Consider the following 18,223-nt stretch of genomic DNA (forward strand, 5'->3'; position numbering starts at 1 on the left):
TGCACTCACCTGTCGATCTCTTAATTCTTTGAAAAGATCAGGATGAGCAAGCGACAAATGCTTAAAGATTTGATGTGTTCCTGTGGCAACATGATTTAGGCCTATAGCAACGCTTGCATACAGGTGCAGTAAGGTCAGTTCCTTCACCTTTGTCATCTGTTTTTTATCCAAAGTAATGCCATATTTCACTTCTACTGTTCTCTTTGTTTATTAATTTCGGGTGCGTTGATAGAGTTTCATCTGTTTGATCCATCGCGTTGTTCTGTTGTCACATTTACCAGTTGCGCAGCAATTTGGGAAGCACTGCCACCTACAGGTGCATTTTGCAACAGCAGCGTATGAAATACCGAATTGAGCAAAATTATGATATCGTACCGTTTGAAATATAATATATACCGGTATTTTTCCAGTATCGGTATACCGCGCATCCCTATTAAGCATATCATGATATTCTAGGGAATTCAGTGCTTCTAATTTTATAGCAATAGTTTGGACGGGACCCTTTTCTATTCTAACATGACAGTGCCTCTGTGTATAAGGCACGATTCAAAAAGACATGATTGATTCAGTCAGTGTGGAAGAACTTGACTGGTCTGCAGAAAGCCAAGTCCTGATCCCAGCTGAACACCTCTGGTGTGACTTTATATGCAGACCTTGATCCAAAAACTCATCACCAAACACCAATGACTTGTACATAAGGCTACTGTCATTTTAGACACGTCCTTAACTGTTGCAACAGAGATGGAAATACAATTTTTAAATGCATGAATTATGTTTCCATCTTTGTTGCCAGTTTTGTTTTTCTGTTCTAAAGAAAGGGGTGTCGAAACACTTTTTTGTCCTTATAGTGTCTGTACAAGTCATTGTATTTATTTGAAATGGCAATATTTTATAACATTTATAAGTCTTTACTATCACTTTGGATCAATTGAATGCCTCCTTGCTAAATATAGGTATTAATAATAAAAAAAATAAAATCATACTGCCCCCCCCCCCCCATCTTGTGAACTGCACTGTATATTCATAGATTTTCTTCATACTTCTAAGCCTTACCGCTTCATATTATCCTAAATTAAGTATGCCATAAAGTACATTGGTAGTGGTGTATTAACAAATTAAATGTGTAAATGATTAATTTCTATGCCACTTGCTATTGAAATTCTTTCTGTCTCAGGGTCGTCATGTTAAGACTGGTCAGCTGGCAGCCATAAAGGTCATGGATGTGACTGAGGAAGAGGAGGAGGAAATCAAAGCTGAGATTAACATGCTGAAGAAGTACAGTCACCATAGGAACATCGCCACCTACTATGGAGCCTTCGTGAAGAAGAGTCCACCCGGACATGACGACCAGCTCTGGGTCTGTGCTTCCTCAAACCTGATCACCACCATAACCTGTGATTTCTGACCTGCTAGAAAGTCCTGCATCGGAACAGTGATAAATTATAGCTGTGCTCTCTCATTAGTGGAAATGGTTTAGCATGAAAATTTTACATTTTTAGGTCATGGACCTTGTTGATTTGGGGAAAATATAGCCTGTATCAAGTTGCAGTTTGATACATGTAAATTTTGTTTGTTTTGGTTTAGTTGGTGATGGAGTTTTGCGGTGCCGGCTCAGTAACAGACTTGGTGAAGAACACAAAAGGCAGCTCCCTGAAAGAAGACTGGATTGCTTACATTTGCAGAGAAATACTGAGAGTAAGACTAATGAATTTACCATGAAATAAAAATGGACAATTCTTCTTCTTTTTGTTTTGTTTTTTTTATATTGCTGTGCTTATTATAAATGGTTCATGTGTGCTCATTTTTTTTTTGTTAATATTCCCTCATATTTTTAAATAAAAAACAATAATGTCCCCTTACAATTACATCTCTCTGTTGACATGCTCTGGTGCAAGTGGGGTACAATAATCCTTTCCCTCAGCAACCTGAATGTGTCACAACATAGAAGAGAAGACGGGCTGCACGATTTGGGGAAAAAAATCTAATTGTGATTTGGGATTTAAAATGGGATTTTTACACAAATAAAAAAAAAACTCAAACAAACAAAATAATAATTAGACCGAAAACAGCAGGATTCCATCAAATTCCTTTAGAGAGAAGTTTTAATTTGTCCTATCTATGCTCAAAATAGGATTGAGTGTGCATTACTGAGTGCTAAACAAATTAAATATCCGTTTCATTCATACTGTAAGCCAAAGGGGGCCTTTATGTGGAAACTTCAAATGTGCATCACAGAAGTAACAGAGCTCATGACATTTCAGGAAATCCCTAATATGGACAGTGGCATCCAGTTATGACCATTGTTGGGCTAGTTACTCAAATAATGTAATATATTACTCATTACTATTTACTCCTTTCAAAAGTAATATTGTTACTTTACTTATTACTTTCTGGCAACAGTAATTAGTTGCACTACTAGTTACATTACTTTTTCTTCACGCCCCACAGAAGTTGTAACTGTGTATTTGCCACATAAAATTCTTCTTGAATGTTATTAACAACATATTTGTGCCACATCATTTGGCCAAAATCCACATTGGATCGCAGTCAGAAGTTAATGGATAGAGAGTCGGACTTGTAACCCAAAGGTCGTGGGTTCGAGTCTCAGGTCCAGCAGGGATTGTAGGTGGGGGAGTGAATAACCAACACTCTCTCCACCCTTGACCCTTGAGCAAGGCACCGAACCCACAACTGCTCCCCAGGTGCTGCAGCAATGGCTGCCCACTGCTCCGGGTGTATGTTCACTACTGTGTGTACACTTGGATGGCTTAAATGCAGAGCACAAATTCCGAGTATGGGTCACCATACTTGGCCACACACCACTTCCCTTTCCCTAATTGTCATCTGTAGCTTGAAGCTAATTGTAATTTCTCTATTACCCGTATACAATTATATTTCAATGTATTTTATCAAATCACATAAGTTTGTAAGAAAAACTGTTTAATTTTCCAAAAAGATTTTTAATTATAGTAATATAATATACAACATGCTGGGTGGGATGTAATGCCAGAGTAAAGTACAGCCACAACTTACACAACGGTGTTCAGATCAATACAAACTCAAGATACAAAAAGATACTAAATCAATAAAATGCAATATTTCTATCTGCTGAATGTAAACTTTTTTTAAAATCAGAAAATGAACTTGATTGGTGTTGTGGAGTAAAATCATGTTATAAAATGTTCTCTTTTGTAGGAAAACAGGTTTATAAACGCTTGGGGAAGTTGAGGAGGATGTTTGGTGTGTTGCTTTTTCAGATGCGCATTATAAGCAGCTCAAACTCGCAGTGCATACATGAGCAGTATTTAATACTGACGCTATACATATATTTATTTAATCAAAAATCGCAGCCTATGCGATTCAATAATCGCATCAATCCAAATCGCGATTACAATTTGGTTTCGATTAATCGTTCAGCCCTAGAAGACGGATCATAATTTCTGTTTCATGCCAGCTTTAACAATATACATTACGTATTTGACACATGACACTTAACTGCAGCCTTACTTGAGTTAATCTTTTAGTTTCATGTAATTTACATGTAATGTCGTACAGCCGGTAAACACTGTCTCTCTGCTCCACAGGGTCTGTCTCACCTCCATGCTCATAAAGTCATCCACAGGGACATCAAGGGACAGAATGTACTGCTTACAGAGAATGCAGAGGTTAAACTTGGTGAGTGAGATATTTGCTTGTCACACTAAGCAAAACAGAATCTCTCATAAACTTTGTTTTTGATTCAGGGCTGTCTGGTGTGATGATATTTGATTTGCATAGTTCTGTTTTGTGCGTGTGTGTTGTCTAGCCTATATCCTGTCTGATTAGAGAACATCATCTTTTAACAACTAGAGCAAAGCACCGAGCTCATTAATATAGGCCTGACACCATGACAAAAATATCTTCACACACCACAACCTGAGGGAGAGTGTGGTGGATGTGGAAGAGTGTGTGTCTGCATGTATGAGAGGGAGGGAATTAGCATAGATGAATATAAACATTTGGGCTGCGCAACAGGTTTCATAAGATTGTTTATAACCACAAAGTGTCCTGTAATATTACAGACTCTGATTGCTTCCTCTTTTCTCACTCTCTGTAGTGGACTTTGGGGTGAGCGCACAGCTGGATCGTACAGTCGGCAGAAGAAACACTTTCATTGGCACTCCATACTGGATGGCCCCAGAAGTCATTGCCTGTGATGAGAATCCGGACTCCACCTATGATTATAGGGTAAATTGAGCTTCTAACTGTTGATGTACACCACTGCTCAACAGTTTGGGGTTGGTCAGATTTTTTTGAAAGAAGTCCAAACTTTTGAACGGTTGTGTACACCTGTGTGTGGGTCAATAAGCATGGTCCATTTTAATATAATGTATATTAAATTACAATATGTTTATCAGGTCTAGAATTACCTGCATCCTCTCATGATGGCTGCTACTGTAAGTTGAGATCACACAAAGCCCTGCTATCAGGCTCTGAGACCAATAATTATACCACTATTACATGCACAGGATTTTTGTGATTACTGACAATAAAATGAGATCAATTTAAAATATATCAAATATATCAATTTAACATTATAAAGCCATTACCATTGGATTTCTTTTCATAAATACTAGCTTCAATATCACCAGCTTTTCGCCATAAAAATTGCCATAACCTTTTATATGTGATATTTAGCTTGGTCATTATTTATTGAAGTGATGCTCAATACAACACTTTTTTTTTCTCTGCTTGGTTTGAATGCGTGCCGTCACTTGGTTTCAATGAGTACAGAAGAGGAAATGGTTCTTCTATATTACTATTTAGTGGAAACATTCTTTTGCTTTCCACTTTCAAGCTCATGATATGCATTAATGTTAATGCAAAATAAACAATAAATGATTAATGTTAATGTTACTCATTTTTTTTTAAACTGGATCTTTATTTTTATTCGATACAAAATTGCAGTTCGTCAATTGATTGCGTGTGTTTGTGTGTTTATTTACTTATTTTTATATCACATCAGTACAATAGCATATATCTTTTTGTTGTTTTACAACAGAGTGATATCTGGTCTCTGGGAATCACCGCTATAGAGATGGCTGAAGGAGCACCTCGTAAGTATTGTGTAATAACACAAGTGTTTTTGTGTTTACTGATGCAACCTCGCATTACAGCGTGGATCCAGGCCTTATTAAGAACAAGAACATATACCGTATGTATATACTTTATATCAGTCCCTCGTACCGACTGCATTACACTAACATGGAAGTCACCATTACAGCTCCTGCTTTAAAATAAATAATCAAAAAAGGGTCAAAATAATCAAAATCAACCGTTACTGCTTTTACCATACTGTTTACATACTTCCTGGTCTGAAATGCAAATGGAGTGATACTGTAAGCAGTGAAAGCTATTTGAACACTGCTCTTCCAATCCGATTAGACAACCAGAAATGAAGGCCCATTTACACCAAAAGCTATATCTACATCAGTAACTTCTAATTAAAGCTATATTAATATTGAAAGTAATGGATGATAACTTTTCAGGTTGTCAACTTATATTTTTATTATCCAACTCCTCGCAAAGCACCTACATGGCTTTACATACGATGTACATACTACATACGTCTGCCATTTAAATGGTATATAAGAAAAAAATTAATAAATTACGTTTTACAAAGCAAGCAAACAAATAAACAATAATACTAAACCTCCCTCTTCCCCATTCCTTTTATACCAGTTAAACAAAAGGCATAATAGTAAAAAAAAATATTAAAAAGTAAAAAAAAAACAAAAAACAAATCAGTACCTAGTAGATGTAAATCATCAATTTTAACAAAATTTCTTGTGTGATATTTCACACTCCTTAAAAAGAAGATCACAGGTGGTGGTCAATCTGTGCTCCAGTGTCATAACTTATGCAGTACAACACTTAGTCATGTTTTCTGTCTCTCACACACACACACACACACACACACACACACACAGTCACCCGCTCACACGGACAGCGTGTAGCAGCGACCCAGTCACTGCTCTACTTGCGTTCATGAATTGTTGTCACCTCTTGAGTCAGTTAGTCTGATAATTGGACACATGGGTGAAAGAGTCTTTTATCAGCGTGTTTGATTGCTCTGCTCTTTCCTTCAGCGTTGTGTGACATGCATCCCATGCGAGCTTTGTTCCTTATCCCACGGAACCCTCCTCCTAAACTGAAGTCCAAGAAATGGTGAGGACATTTTAAGATCAAGCTATATTTTCCTTCTTCCTTCCCTCCCTTTTTCCCCTTGTCTATATATACACGCACTGCACACTTATGCTCGCTGCGATCCATATTTTCTTCTCATATGTGGTTTCCTTGTTTAATAATGTTTCTCAGACAGGAGTTTGCTCTTACACCCACCTACATCTCCACACATATAGAGTGCTTTTGTATGATGAAAAAGGCTTTCTCTTTCTTCCCTTTTTTTGTATCTGTTTTTTTTTCTGTTGGTTGGTTGTAGTTGTCATATATTGGCATGCTGTGATTTTAGTTTTCAGGTTGGAATAATTTTAGTCCTTCTGGTCAGAGCCCTGCCCTTGAACAGCTGGCTAAAGAAGTAGAGATGGAGCATATGTTGGGCTGGAATTTAAAGGCAGCCATGTTTTACTGTGTCTTGTTAGCAATGATGTGTAACATTCTGCTTCCTGACTGTTTAAAACAGCCATTTTCTTATACCCCCCAGTGTTTTCTGTTCGTTTTAGTTTGAGTTAAAATATTTTCAAATTTTAAAGAAAGAAATCTAAGTTATGTTATTAAGGAAGAGTTTTTAAAGTGTTTCTTACTGTGTCAGGAAGAAATCTAATCTACACTGCTTAAAAGTAGATTTTTATATAAAAAAAACACTTTCAGCAAGGAGTGCATTAAATTGAAAGTGACAGTAACAATTATAATGTTACACAGGGTTTATCTTTCAAATAAATATTGTTCTTTTGAGCAGTTTTCAAAAATGTTAACTAACAACTGTTTGTAACATTGATAATAAAAAGAGATGTCTCAAACACAAAACCATCCTATGTGACACTGAAGACTGGCGTAATGGCTGATGAAAATTCAGCTTCAGCATCACATATATTCAAATATAAAACCATTATTTTAAATTGTAATAATATTCCACATTATTTCTGTTTAAGAGACTTCTTTCAAAAGCATCAAAATATCCCCAAATATTTCATTAAATGTGTTTAACTAACTGCAGTTTCCAAGACTGTCACAACTTATTAGCCCATTTTTAACAGCATTTCATCTGTGGTGGCCAGCTGACTTTACCTTTGTGATTGGTGACCTAGAAATCAGTAGAATTCACAGCAACAAGTATTTTAACAGAAAACCCTTGTGTTTTCATGGCATAAAAAGAAATTGACTTTGTCTTCGAGTGATGTAGTGTCGATGCAGCACTTACCCGATAGATCAAGTAGCTGTACCACCAACTGGCCGGAAAAGCTTTCGCACTGGCCTGAGGCATGCAGGGCATTCTCTGTTGCCCTCTACAACAGCATTCCATAATCAGGCTTTCTCTTGAATTTATTTTCCTCTTAATATATTAATTTCTATCATGTTTTACTGTCTCTTTCAGGTCTAAGAAGTTCATTGACTTCATCGAGGGCTGTCTTGTGAAGTCATATCCGAGTCGTCCATCCACAGAACAGCTGCTGAAGCACTCGTTCATCAGAGACCAGCCCACTGAGAGACAAGTCCGCATCCAGCTGAAAGATCACATCGACCGCACACGCAAGAAACGTGGCGAAAAAGGTATTTGTATGTGTGTTGTTGCATGTCTTAACAAATGATTATAGACAAGAACAGTAAAGCTTTATCAATCCCAGAAACCCAAGACAGAATCTTTCTGTTTCACATTTTCTGATACAAGTGTTTAATAATTAATCCAGTTTTTGAATTAGTTTTGTTTTAAGAGTCAGGATAGATGCAGGGGTTCCTCTGGGACTATAGATTAGTATGTATCCATCCATTCGCACACCAGAGCTCTGTGGTGGAACAGAATGTTTAATAAAGTTTGTTTACTTGCCTTTGTGCAGTAAAGCCACTAAAACTCCCATCCAATCAGAGCTCATCTTTGACTTGGACAAAGTGGTGCTTGTACATAACTCACGTAGCTTAGAGTAAGTCGTGAGATCTGTGGTCAGTAGTGTAATCAAATAGCACAGTTGGGCTCGAATTATGTTTCTTTTTGGATATGAAGAATAAGGAACAGCTAAAAATGGAAGCATCCAGCCAGCAGCCTTCAGCAGTGTTATTAGAGCGCATACAGTATCAGTTAAGGAAGAGTGCAGATGATTTAGACTCTAAAAGTGCTGCAGTCTGCATAAACTCCGTTTAGCCATATTACAGGTCCTTCTCAAAAAATTAGCATATTGTGATAAAGTTCATTATTTTCTGTAATGTACTGATAAACATTAGACTTTCATATATTTTAGATTCATTACAACACAACTGAAGTAGTTCAAGCCTTTTATTGTTTTAATATTGATGATTTTGGCATACAGCTCATGAAAACCCAAAATTCCTATCTCAAAAAATTAGCATATTTCATCCGACCAATAAAAGAAAAGTGTTTTTAATACAAAAAAGTCAACCTTCAAATAATTATGTTCAGTTATGCACTCAATACTTGGTCGGGAATCATTTTGCAGAAATGACTGCTTCAATGCGGCGTGGCATGGAGGCAATCAGCCTGTGGCACTGCTGAGGTGTTATGGAGGCCCAGGATGCTTCGATAGCGGCCTTAAGCTCATCCAGAGTGTTGGGTCTTGCGTCTCTCAACTTTCTCTTCACAATATCCCACAGATTCTCTATGGGGTTCAGGTCAGGAGAGTTGGCAGGCCAATTGAGCACAGTAATACCATGGTCAGTAAACCATTTACCAGTAGTTTTGGCACTGTGAGCAGGTGCCAGGTCGTGCTGAAAAATGAAATCTTCATCTCCATAAAGCTTTTCAGCAGATGGAAGCATGAAGTGCTCCAAAATCTCCTGATAGCTAGCTGCATTGACCCTGCCCTTGATAAAACACAGTGGACCAACACCAGCATCACTGACTGTGGGTACTTGACACTGGACTTCAGGCATTTTGGCATTTCCCTCTCCCCAGTCTTCCTCCAGACTCTGGCACCTTGATTTCCGAATGACATGCAAAATTTGCTTTCATCCGAAAAAAGTACTTTGGACCACCGAGCAACAGTCCAGTGCTGCTTCTCTGTAGCCCAGGTCAGGCGCTTCTGCCGCTGTTTCTGGTTCAAAAGTGGCTTGACCTGGGGAATGCGGCACCTGTAGCCCATTTCCTGCACACGCCTGTACACGGTGGCTCTGGATGTTTCTACTCCAGACTCAGTCCACTGCTTCCGCAGGTCCCCCAAGGTCTGGAATCGGTCCTTCTCCACAATCTTCCTCAGGGTCCGGTCACCTCTTCTCGTTGTGCTGCGTTTTCTGCCATACTTTTTCCTTCCCACAGACTTCCCACTGAGGTGCCTTGATACAGCACTCTGGGAACAGCCTATTCGTTCAGAAATTTCTTTCTGTGTCTTACCCTCTTGCTTGAGGGTGTCAATGATGGCCTTCTGGACAGCAGTCAGGTCGGCAGTCTTACCCATGATTGCGGTTTTGAGTAATGAACCAGGCTGGGAGTTTTTAAAAGCCTCAGGAATCTTTTGCAGGTGTTTAGAGTTAATTAGTTGATTCAGATGATTAGGTTAATAGCTCGTTTAGAGAACCTTTTCATGATATGCTAATTTTTTGAGATAGGAATTTTGGGTTTTCATGAGCTGTATGCCAAAATCATCAATATTAAAACAATAAAAGGCTTGAACTACTTCAGTTGTGTTGTAATGAATCTAAAATATATGAAAGTCTAATGTTTATCAGTACATTACAGAAAATAATGAACTTTATCACAATATGCTAATTTTATCACAATATGCTGTATATTAATGCCTAAAGCCTTTCTCGTTATTGTCCTGCCCTCCTCTCCCTCTCTCTGTCTCTCTCTTTCTCATTTTATCTTGATTCCTCTCAGAGGAGACAGAGTATGAGTACAGTGGTAGTGATGAAGAAGACGAGAACAGAGGAGATGAGAGAGAATCCAGGTAAACACGGCAGCATCTGTGTTTACACAGCCCTACATAGCACTACACAATGCTGCAGAAACTCCCCCAGAAGATTTTAATTGCAATGTTATTGCCATTTAGTGTTCACTCAGTAACTTGATGTGTGTAAATTTTATGATATTCTCCTATCCCAGTTTAGAGACGGAAACTCTTTAGGGTCAACTTGACTTAAACTACTTGATAATTCATCTGAAACTTGACTTGTTAGAAAACTTGATAGAAAATTAACCTGTTACATAATCTTTTAAACTATTATACTTGATTATACTAAGTAGATGACAGACTTGCAACTCTGCTTGAACTACTAGATAGATAATTGACCTGAGACATTACCTAAATTAATCATTTCACTAGAGATTTGATTCAAACTGGCAAATAAATTTGCTTGAAACTTCACTTAAACTAATAGATAACCGACTTAAGATAACTTAAACTCGTTGATAACTGTCTTGAGACTTAAACTAGTAGATAACTTGCCAGAGACTTAAAGTAGTTGATAACTGACTTGAGACTTCACTTAAACTAGTATAAAACTGACATGAGATTTGACAAACTAAAAGATGACTGATTTGAGATTTTAAATGAACTAGTACATAACTTGAGAGACTTTACTTAAATTAAATTATCTTTTGATTAAAAAAAATGTATGAGAGAAGATTTGAGACTCGAGTTGGACTTGTCTGTACATGTCTGAATGAGTCAAGAATAGGTAAGCTTTGGTTTGTTTGAGGCGGGACTTTCCTGTTTGCCAAAACATGACATCTGTTATTTGGAAGTGATGTTATTTTTGTAATTGTGGGTAGAAGTTACTCTTTCACCCTTAATGAATTTGTTTAGGGAACTGTTTTAGGTCACACTTTATATTAGGTGGCCTTAACTACATGTACTTACATCAGAAAATAAGTACAATGTACTTATTGTGGTCATATTGTATTTTAAAACACTTTTGCTGCTGTTGAGGTGGGATACGGGTAAGGTTAAGGACAGGTTTGGTGGTATGGGTAGGTTTAAGGGTGGGTTAAGGTGTAAGGGATGGGTCAACAGAGTAATTAGAAATGTAATTACAGATGTAATTACAAAATAGGTATTTTTAAAAATATAAGTACAATGTAAAAACATGTATGTACACAATAAGTGCATTGTATCAAATGATTAATTTAAATGTAAGTACACAGTAGTTAAGGCCACCTAATATAAAGTGGGACCCTGTTTTATCTGCATAGATGGTTCCTCCGTTAAACCATATGATTCAATCCTTTAGCTCATTTGCACATGAGTACATGACACTGATGTACCTGAGAAAGAAATTAACGTACTGCACATTCCTTCTTGAAAACTACGAACTGTTTATATCTGCTAATACTTCTTGAATTCTGTTTATGTCTGTCTGAAGCTCTATTTTGAATGTTCCTGGTGAGTCGACGTTGCGGAGGGATTTCCTGCGGCTGCAGCAGGAGAATAAGGAACGCTCAGAGGCCTTAAAGAGACAGCAGGCGCAGCTCGCTGCTCAGCGCAGAGACCCTGAGGAGCACAAACGCCAGCTGCTGCATGACCGACAGAAGCGGATAGAGGAGCAGAAAGAACAGAGGCGTCGCTTGGAGGAGGTATGAGTCTTACACGTGCACGTTAAAGTAACTGAGGATGATCTCTTTTCTAACAGGAAATGACAAGTTAAGAGAGGCCAATCATGTAAGGTGTCAGTATAAACATGCTTGCCAATTTTTTTTCTTTTTCTAAAGATTATTGTGAAAGTTCACCAGAAATTATGCTCACTTCCTTTCCTTCATGGAGTGCAAAAATTAATTTTGGTCAACTCTTTCATTATAATGTAAATGAATAAATGACAAAGACTGTCGATCTCCAAAATAACATAAATCTTAATCTATGCATCATTCATATGACTTTGGAAGACTTTGAACAAGTTTGAACCGCTTTTACAATACTTATATGGTGTTTGCAACCTTCCAGAAGTGTTAATAGTCCTAGTCTTTATTTGCTTTCATAATGTTTAAAAAAGTGGCCAGTATGTTCTTGAAAGGTGGTACAGTTTCAGAATGAGGATGAGTAAAGTGGCACAGATTTCGTTGTTTGGTGATCTAATCATTGAGGAATTTTAGATTTTATCTCCTCTCCTAGAATATTCCCTGACGATTTAAATAAAACGCATACAGAGCCAGTGTTTGTTTGAACTGCTGAACATTTTTCTCTTATCTAGAGCTGCTCTCTGAAGTATTTGTGGAATTTTGTGACATATAGGTATATTTGAGAGAGACGAGTAAGTTAAATGAGTGAGAACTACTGTGCAAAGTCAAACTTTTAATTGAATTAGTTCCAGTGGTCACTGTCACTAAATGTCTGTGAAAGGACACAATGGTTGATTAGCACTGCATTAGCTGAGTGAGACATGGGGTGATGAATAGGTCACAACACAAAGGAGTATGTGTATTTGTTATGTACTAAACATCATGAAGCATTACATTCATGTCTGCGTTTATACTCTAAGAGAGATTCTCAAAGTCAAGCCCCTTACAGCTAAGCTAATTAAATCAAGTCCATGAGGGATCAAGACATGTTTGCTGGGGGCTACGGAATGCAGCACTAAATTAACTATATATAGTAGGGTACAAAAATCTGAAACCGCATTGAAAATATGAGAAAAATAAAGCAAAGAAATATTTTGGGCTAAAATAAATATTTTCGCTACCACTTTGTATTAAGTGGCCTTAACTACTATGTACTTACATCAAAAAATAAGTACAATGTTACACTTATTGTGTTCCTATTGCATTGCAAAATACATGCTGCTATTGAGGTGGGATATGGATAAGGTTAGGGACAGGTTTGGTGGTATGGGTAGGTTTAAGGGTAGGTTAAGGTGTAAGGAATGGGTCAACAGTATAACTATAAATGTAATTGCCGAAATTAATTACAGATGTAATTACATGCAGGTATGTTTTTTAAATAAGTACAACGTAAAAATATGCATGTATTCTATAAGTGCATTGTATCACATTAATTTAAATTTAAGTACATAGTAGTTAAGGCCACTTAATATAAAATGGAACCATATTTTCATTTAATAATACATTACCACTAAAAAATGCGGGGTGTGTAATAAAACTTTTATTTATTTGTATATATGTTATTGTATTATATTTATAATACTTTTATATTGCTTGAAGATTTTTTTTTTTTTTTTTTACTTTCTATTTGAAGAATCCTTAAAAATGTGTCCAAAAAACATTAAGCAGCACAAGTGATTTCAACATTGATAATAATAAATGTTTCTTGAGCATCAAATCGTCATATTAGAGTTACATTTCTGCAGGATCATGTGACACTGAAGACTGGAATAATGGCTTCTGAAAATTCAGCTTTGATATCGCAGGAATAAATTACATTTTAAAATCTATTCAAGCATTTTCAATTGTAATATTTTTTCACAATATTATTGTTTTGACTTCTTTCGAAAATATTTAATAATCTTACATACTCTAAACTTTTAAACGGTAATGAATAATAATAATAATACTTAGTATGTTTGTGTCACTGATAATATGACTCTTTTTACAGTCAAATAATCTTCAATTGAAGCACAATGAATCTTCTTTGTACCTTCTCAAATAATGTTTGGAGAACAAGCTTTACACAAACATGAGGAGTTAATTGTTATTCTAATTATATAATTTGTCATTTAAACAAATGTATTAAAAAAAAACCTTTTCACCACTGGTCTCAGATTTTGTGTTGGGAATGCTAGAATTTAGGTTTGTTGTCCAAAGTTACATACTGTGTAGGCCATCTACAGGATGCCACCTGCACACAGCACCATCTAGCCACTAACCTACTGAATACAGAGCTGCAGTGCACTGACTCACCAATATCACTATAGTCACCCTCTCTCTCACCACAACAGTGTCCAGTGTCTTAGTCACTTTCACTCTCTCTCATTTTAATCTTTTCTCTGGCTATGTTACTCGTTCTCTCCCCCTTAATTTCCCCTCTCAAAAGCATTAGATGATTTTTAGCAACAGGACGGCTCTTATTATTTCGGGCAAATATATTAAAGTGACTCTCTCTCTCTCTCTCACATACGCACACACAGCAACAGAGGAAGGAGAGAGAGATGGTGCGGCAGCAACAGGATAAAGCTCCTCACCGGAGACTCGATGACATGAGACGAGAGGAGGACAGGAGGATAGCAGAGAGAGAGCAGGTAACCAATCAGCCACAGAACTGCAGCCGGCCGTCCAATCGCGGCAGAGCGTGGGTGTTCCACTCAGCACAGCTCTGGCCCTGGAATGTCTGTGGAGTGGTTGCCATGGCAGCAGGCTCTCAAACGCAGTGTGTGTGTGTGTGTGTGTTGGTGAGCCGTGTGCAGCCCTACATTCAATACAATTCAAACTGACAGAAACACAAAAGACCAATCAGCATGAATTAGTGCACAGTGTGCCACAGGACACACTCTTCAAAACGACCTCGCATGTACATGCCTCACATCACACTTCCTTCAGTTGACCTGCTTTAAACAGCCGCATACACAACACATTCCTCGGAGTGACAGGAACCACTTGTAAACACTCGTTGCGCACCATTTTAAGATTATAAAGCGGTGTGATGTTACGGCTCTACCGCAGTAGGTGAATGAAGTGCGTGGAACAAATCTCTTCACTTCGTGTCTTCAGCCATTTTAAAAAGCCCATCAGAAACACTTATTTAAAATGTCTGCCTCTTTCTTCAGAGGCTGCACATATAGGTGTATCTGTCCACTCCCTCAAATATCTTTTTGTTCCATCCTTTTGAGTCTATTCTGATCTGTCTCTTCCTCCTCCTCTTCCTCCACTGCTCCCCATTTCTCTCTCTCTATAGGAGTTTATAAGACATAAGTTGGAGGAAGAGCAGCGGCAGTTAGAGATACTGCAGCAGCAATTACTGCAGGAGCAGGCATTGCTAATGGTAACACACACCTTTCTTTCTCTTCCTTCTGTTTCTTTGCTCTGGTCTTGTCGGTTCTCAGCCCATTTTGATGCATCTCATGTTACAGGACCCTTAAATAATGCTTTAATGATCAAACAACTGCTGGTATCAGAGTGGGGAATTTAGAACAGCTTTGGAGCAGGGGGTCTTCAATTATTGGTTGGTCACAAACAAATTTTTATGAAAATATGTATTGAAGGAAAATAGTGTTAAGTTAAAGTCAGCTAAAGTTAAAAACCTAAAGCTAAGAAGCCCAAGTTGAGCTAAATGTTACATTGACCCTCCCAAATTAAGATAAAGCAATAAGTAAACTTAAAATATTATGTATATGCAAGCATATGACCTTGTACTTTGTACAACCCGAATTCCGGAAATGTTGGGACGTTTTTGAAATTTGAATAAAATGAAAACTAAAAGACTTTCAAATCACATGAGCCAATTTTTTATTCACAATAGAACATAGAGAACATAACAAATGTTTAAACGGGGAAATTTTACACTTTTATCCATTAAATGAGCTAACTTCAAATTTGATGCCTGCTACAGGTCTCAAAAAAGTTGGCACGGGGGCAACAAAGGGCTGAAAAAGCAAGAAATTCTGAAAAGATTCAGCTGGGAGAACATCTAGCAACTGATTAAGTTAATTGACATCAGGTCTGTAACATGATTGGCTATAAAAGGTATCTCTTAGAGAGGCAGAGTCTCTCAGAAGTGAAGATGGGCAGAGACTCTCCAATCTGTGAAAGAGTGCATGAAAAGATTATGGAATACTTTAAAAACAACGTTCCGTTGTTCAAATTGCAAAGGCTTTGCAAATCTCATCATCTACAGTGCGTAACATCATCAAAAGATTCAGAGAAACTGGAGAAATCTGTGCGTAAGGGACAAGGCCGAAGACCTTTGTTGGATGCCCGTGGTCTTTGAGCCTACAGACAACACTGCATCACTCATCGGCATGATTCTGTCATTGACATTATTAAATGGGCCCAGGAATACTTCCAGAAACCACTGTCGGTCAAACACAATCCACCGTGCCATCTGCAGATGCCAACTAAAGCTCTATCATGCAAAAAGGAAGCCATAAGTGAACATGGTCCAGAAGCGCCGTCGTGTCCTGTGGGCCAAGGCTCATTTAAAATGGATTGTTTGGAAAAGTGTTCTATGGTCAGATGAGTCCAAATTTGACATTTCTTGTTGGAAATCTTGTTGTTTGTCCTCTGGGCTAAAGAGGAGGGAGACCTTACAGCCTGTTATCAGCGTTCAGTTCAAAAGCCAGCATCTCTGATGGTATGGGGGTGCATAAGTGCATACGGTGTGGGCAGCTTGCATGTTTTGGAAGGCACTATGAATGCTGAAAGGTATATAAAGTTTTTAGAGCAACATATGCTCCCCTCCAGGCGACATCTATTTCAGCAGGACAATGCAAATCCACATACTGCAGCTATTACAACAGCATGGCTTCGTAGTAGAAGAGTCCAGGTGCTGAATTGGCCTGCCTGCAGTCCAGATCTTTCTCCAGTAGAGAACATTTGGCGCATCATTAAACGAAAAATACGTCAAAGATGACCACGAACTCTTCAGCAACTGGAAACCTAAATCAGGCAAGAATGGTACCAAATTCCAAAACTCCAGAAACTCATAACCTCGATGCCCAGACGTCTTCAAATTGTTTTGAAAAGAAGAGGAGATGCTACGCCATGGTAAACATGCCCCCATCCCAACTATTTTAAGACCTGTAGCAGGCATTAAATTTGAAATGAGCTCATTTTGTGCATAATTGTAAAATTTCTTACCTTTGTTATCTATGTTCTGTTGTGAATAAAATATTGGCTCATGTGATTTTAAATTCTTTAAGTTTTCATTTTATTCAAATTTAAAAAATGTCCCAACATTTCCAGAATTCGGGTTGTAAATAATTATTTAAATATGTTAATGACTTTGCAATGAAAGCATTAAAATCAAGTATGTAAGTTCATTATGGTACTGAACATGCTACAGTATAAATGTTTAATATATATGAAAGTATCTCATTCTTACCAAAGCTACATTTATTTGGTCAAAATACAGTAAAAACAGTAATATTGTGAATATACTATTATTGGTCCCACTTTATATTAAGTGGCCTTAACGACTATGTGCTTACATCAGAAAATAAATGCAATGTACTTATTGTTCCTATTGTATTGCAAAACACTTTTGCTGCTATTGAGGTGGGATACGGGGAAGGTTAGGGACAGGTTTGTGGTATGAGTAGGTTTAAGGGTAGGTTAAGGTGTAAGGGATGGGTCAACAGTGTAATTATAAATGTAATTGCAAAAATTAATTACAGATGGAATTACATGCAGGTATTTTTAAAATATAAGTACAGTGTAAAAACATGTATGTACACAATAGGTGCATTGTACTTAATGATTCATTTAAATGCAAGTACATAGTTGTTAAGGCCACTTAATATAAAGTGGGACCCTATTATAAATTAAAGTAACTGTTTTCTATTTGAATATATGTAAAAATGTAAATTATTCCTGTGATGTCAGTGCTCAAGAAATGTTTTTAATATATTTGTGGAAACTGTGATACATTTTTCAGGATTCTTTAATAGAAAGTTCAAAAGAGCAGATGTGTTTTTAAATAGAAATCTTTTGTGACATTATAAATGTCTTTACTTTCATTTTTGATCAGTCAAATGCATTTTGCTTAAAGTATTTATTTCATTAAAAAAAAAAAAAAAAATGGAAATCTAGCTACAGACCCCAAACAGGATCAACCCTCTGGGGTCTGATTGGATTTTTGGGTCCTGGAGAAGTATAAACCCGATTTAGACCCCGGTTCTAAAGCACAAGAACCTTTACTAAAGTGAAACTCATCAAGCTTGGCTCATTTATGTGTCAAAATGTGTGTTTTAGTCAATGTTTTGTTTATATTGCTTTGGATTAGTTTCATTTTAAATGTGCAGTTTAATTGGGGATACGGTCAAAATATCAATATAGAACATCATGACATAATTACACACAATAATTACATCTCTGTGTACCCAGTACACTACATCTATTGTACAAATTGTTCAATTGCTTTAAATCTTTGAGGAAAGAATTGTACAGTACAGCTAA

The 18,223-nt window shown here is 37.2% G+C and overlaps 1 protein-coding gene across 3 annotated transcripts in view; it reads left to right on the forward strand.

Annotated features, from left to right (window-relative positions):
* LOC306871942 (misshapen-like kinase 1) overlaps nt 1-18,223 on the forward strand; it is a 42,031-nt gene that overhangs the window by 9,720 nt on the left and 14,088 nt on the right. For 2 of the 3 annotated variants that reach the window (XM_079420215.1, XM_079420216.1), the window contains exons 3-13: nt 1,175-1,357; nt 1,585-1,695; nt 3,585-3,675; nt 4,097-4,227; nt 5,042-5,096; nt 6,129-6,207; nt 7,595-7,770; nt 10,046-10,115; nt 11,530-11,740; nt 14,242-14,352; nt 15,006-15,092. In XM_079420215.1, the coding sequence (XP_079276341.1) occupies nt 1,175-1,357; nt 1,585-1,695; nt 3,585-3,675; nt 4,097-4,227; nt 5,042-5,096; nt 6,129-6,207; nt 7,595-7,770; nt 10,046-10,115; nt 11,530-11,740; nt 14,242-14,352; nt 15,006-15,092 (1,305 nt within the window). The remainder of the gene's footprint in view (nt 1-1,174; nt 1,358-1,584; nt 1,696-3,584; nt 3,676-4,096; nt 4,228-5,041; nt 5,097-6,128; nt 6,208-7,594; nt 7,771-10,045; nt 10,116-11,529; nt 11,741-14,241; nt 14,353-15,005; nt 15,093-18,223) is intronic. The other variant, XM_079420217.1, reaches the window with a different exon arrangement.

Source organism: Barbus barbus (assembly GCF_936440315.1).
Source record: "Barbus barbus genome assembly, chromosome: 6".
Classification (NCBI taxonomy): Eukaryota; Metazoa; Chordata; class Actinopteri; order Cypriniformes; family Cyprinidae; genus Barbus; species Barbus barbus.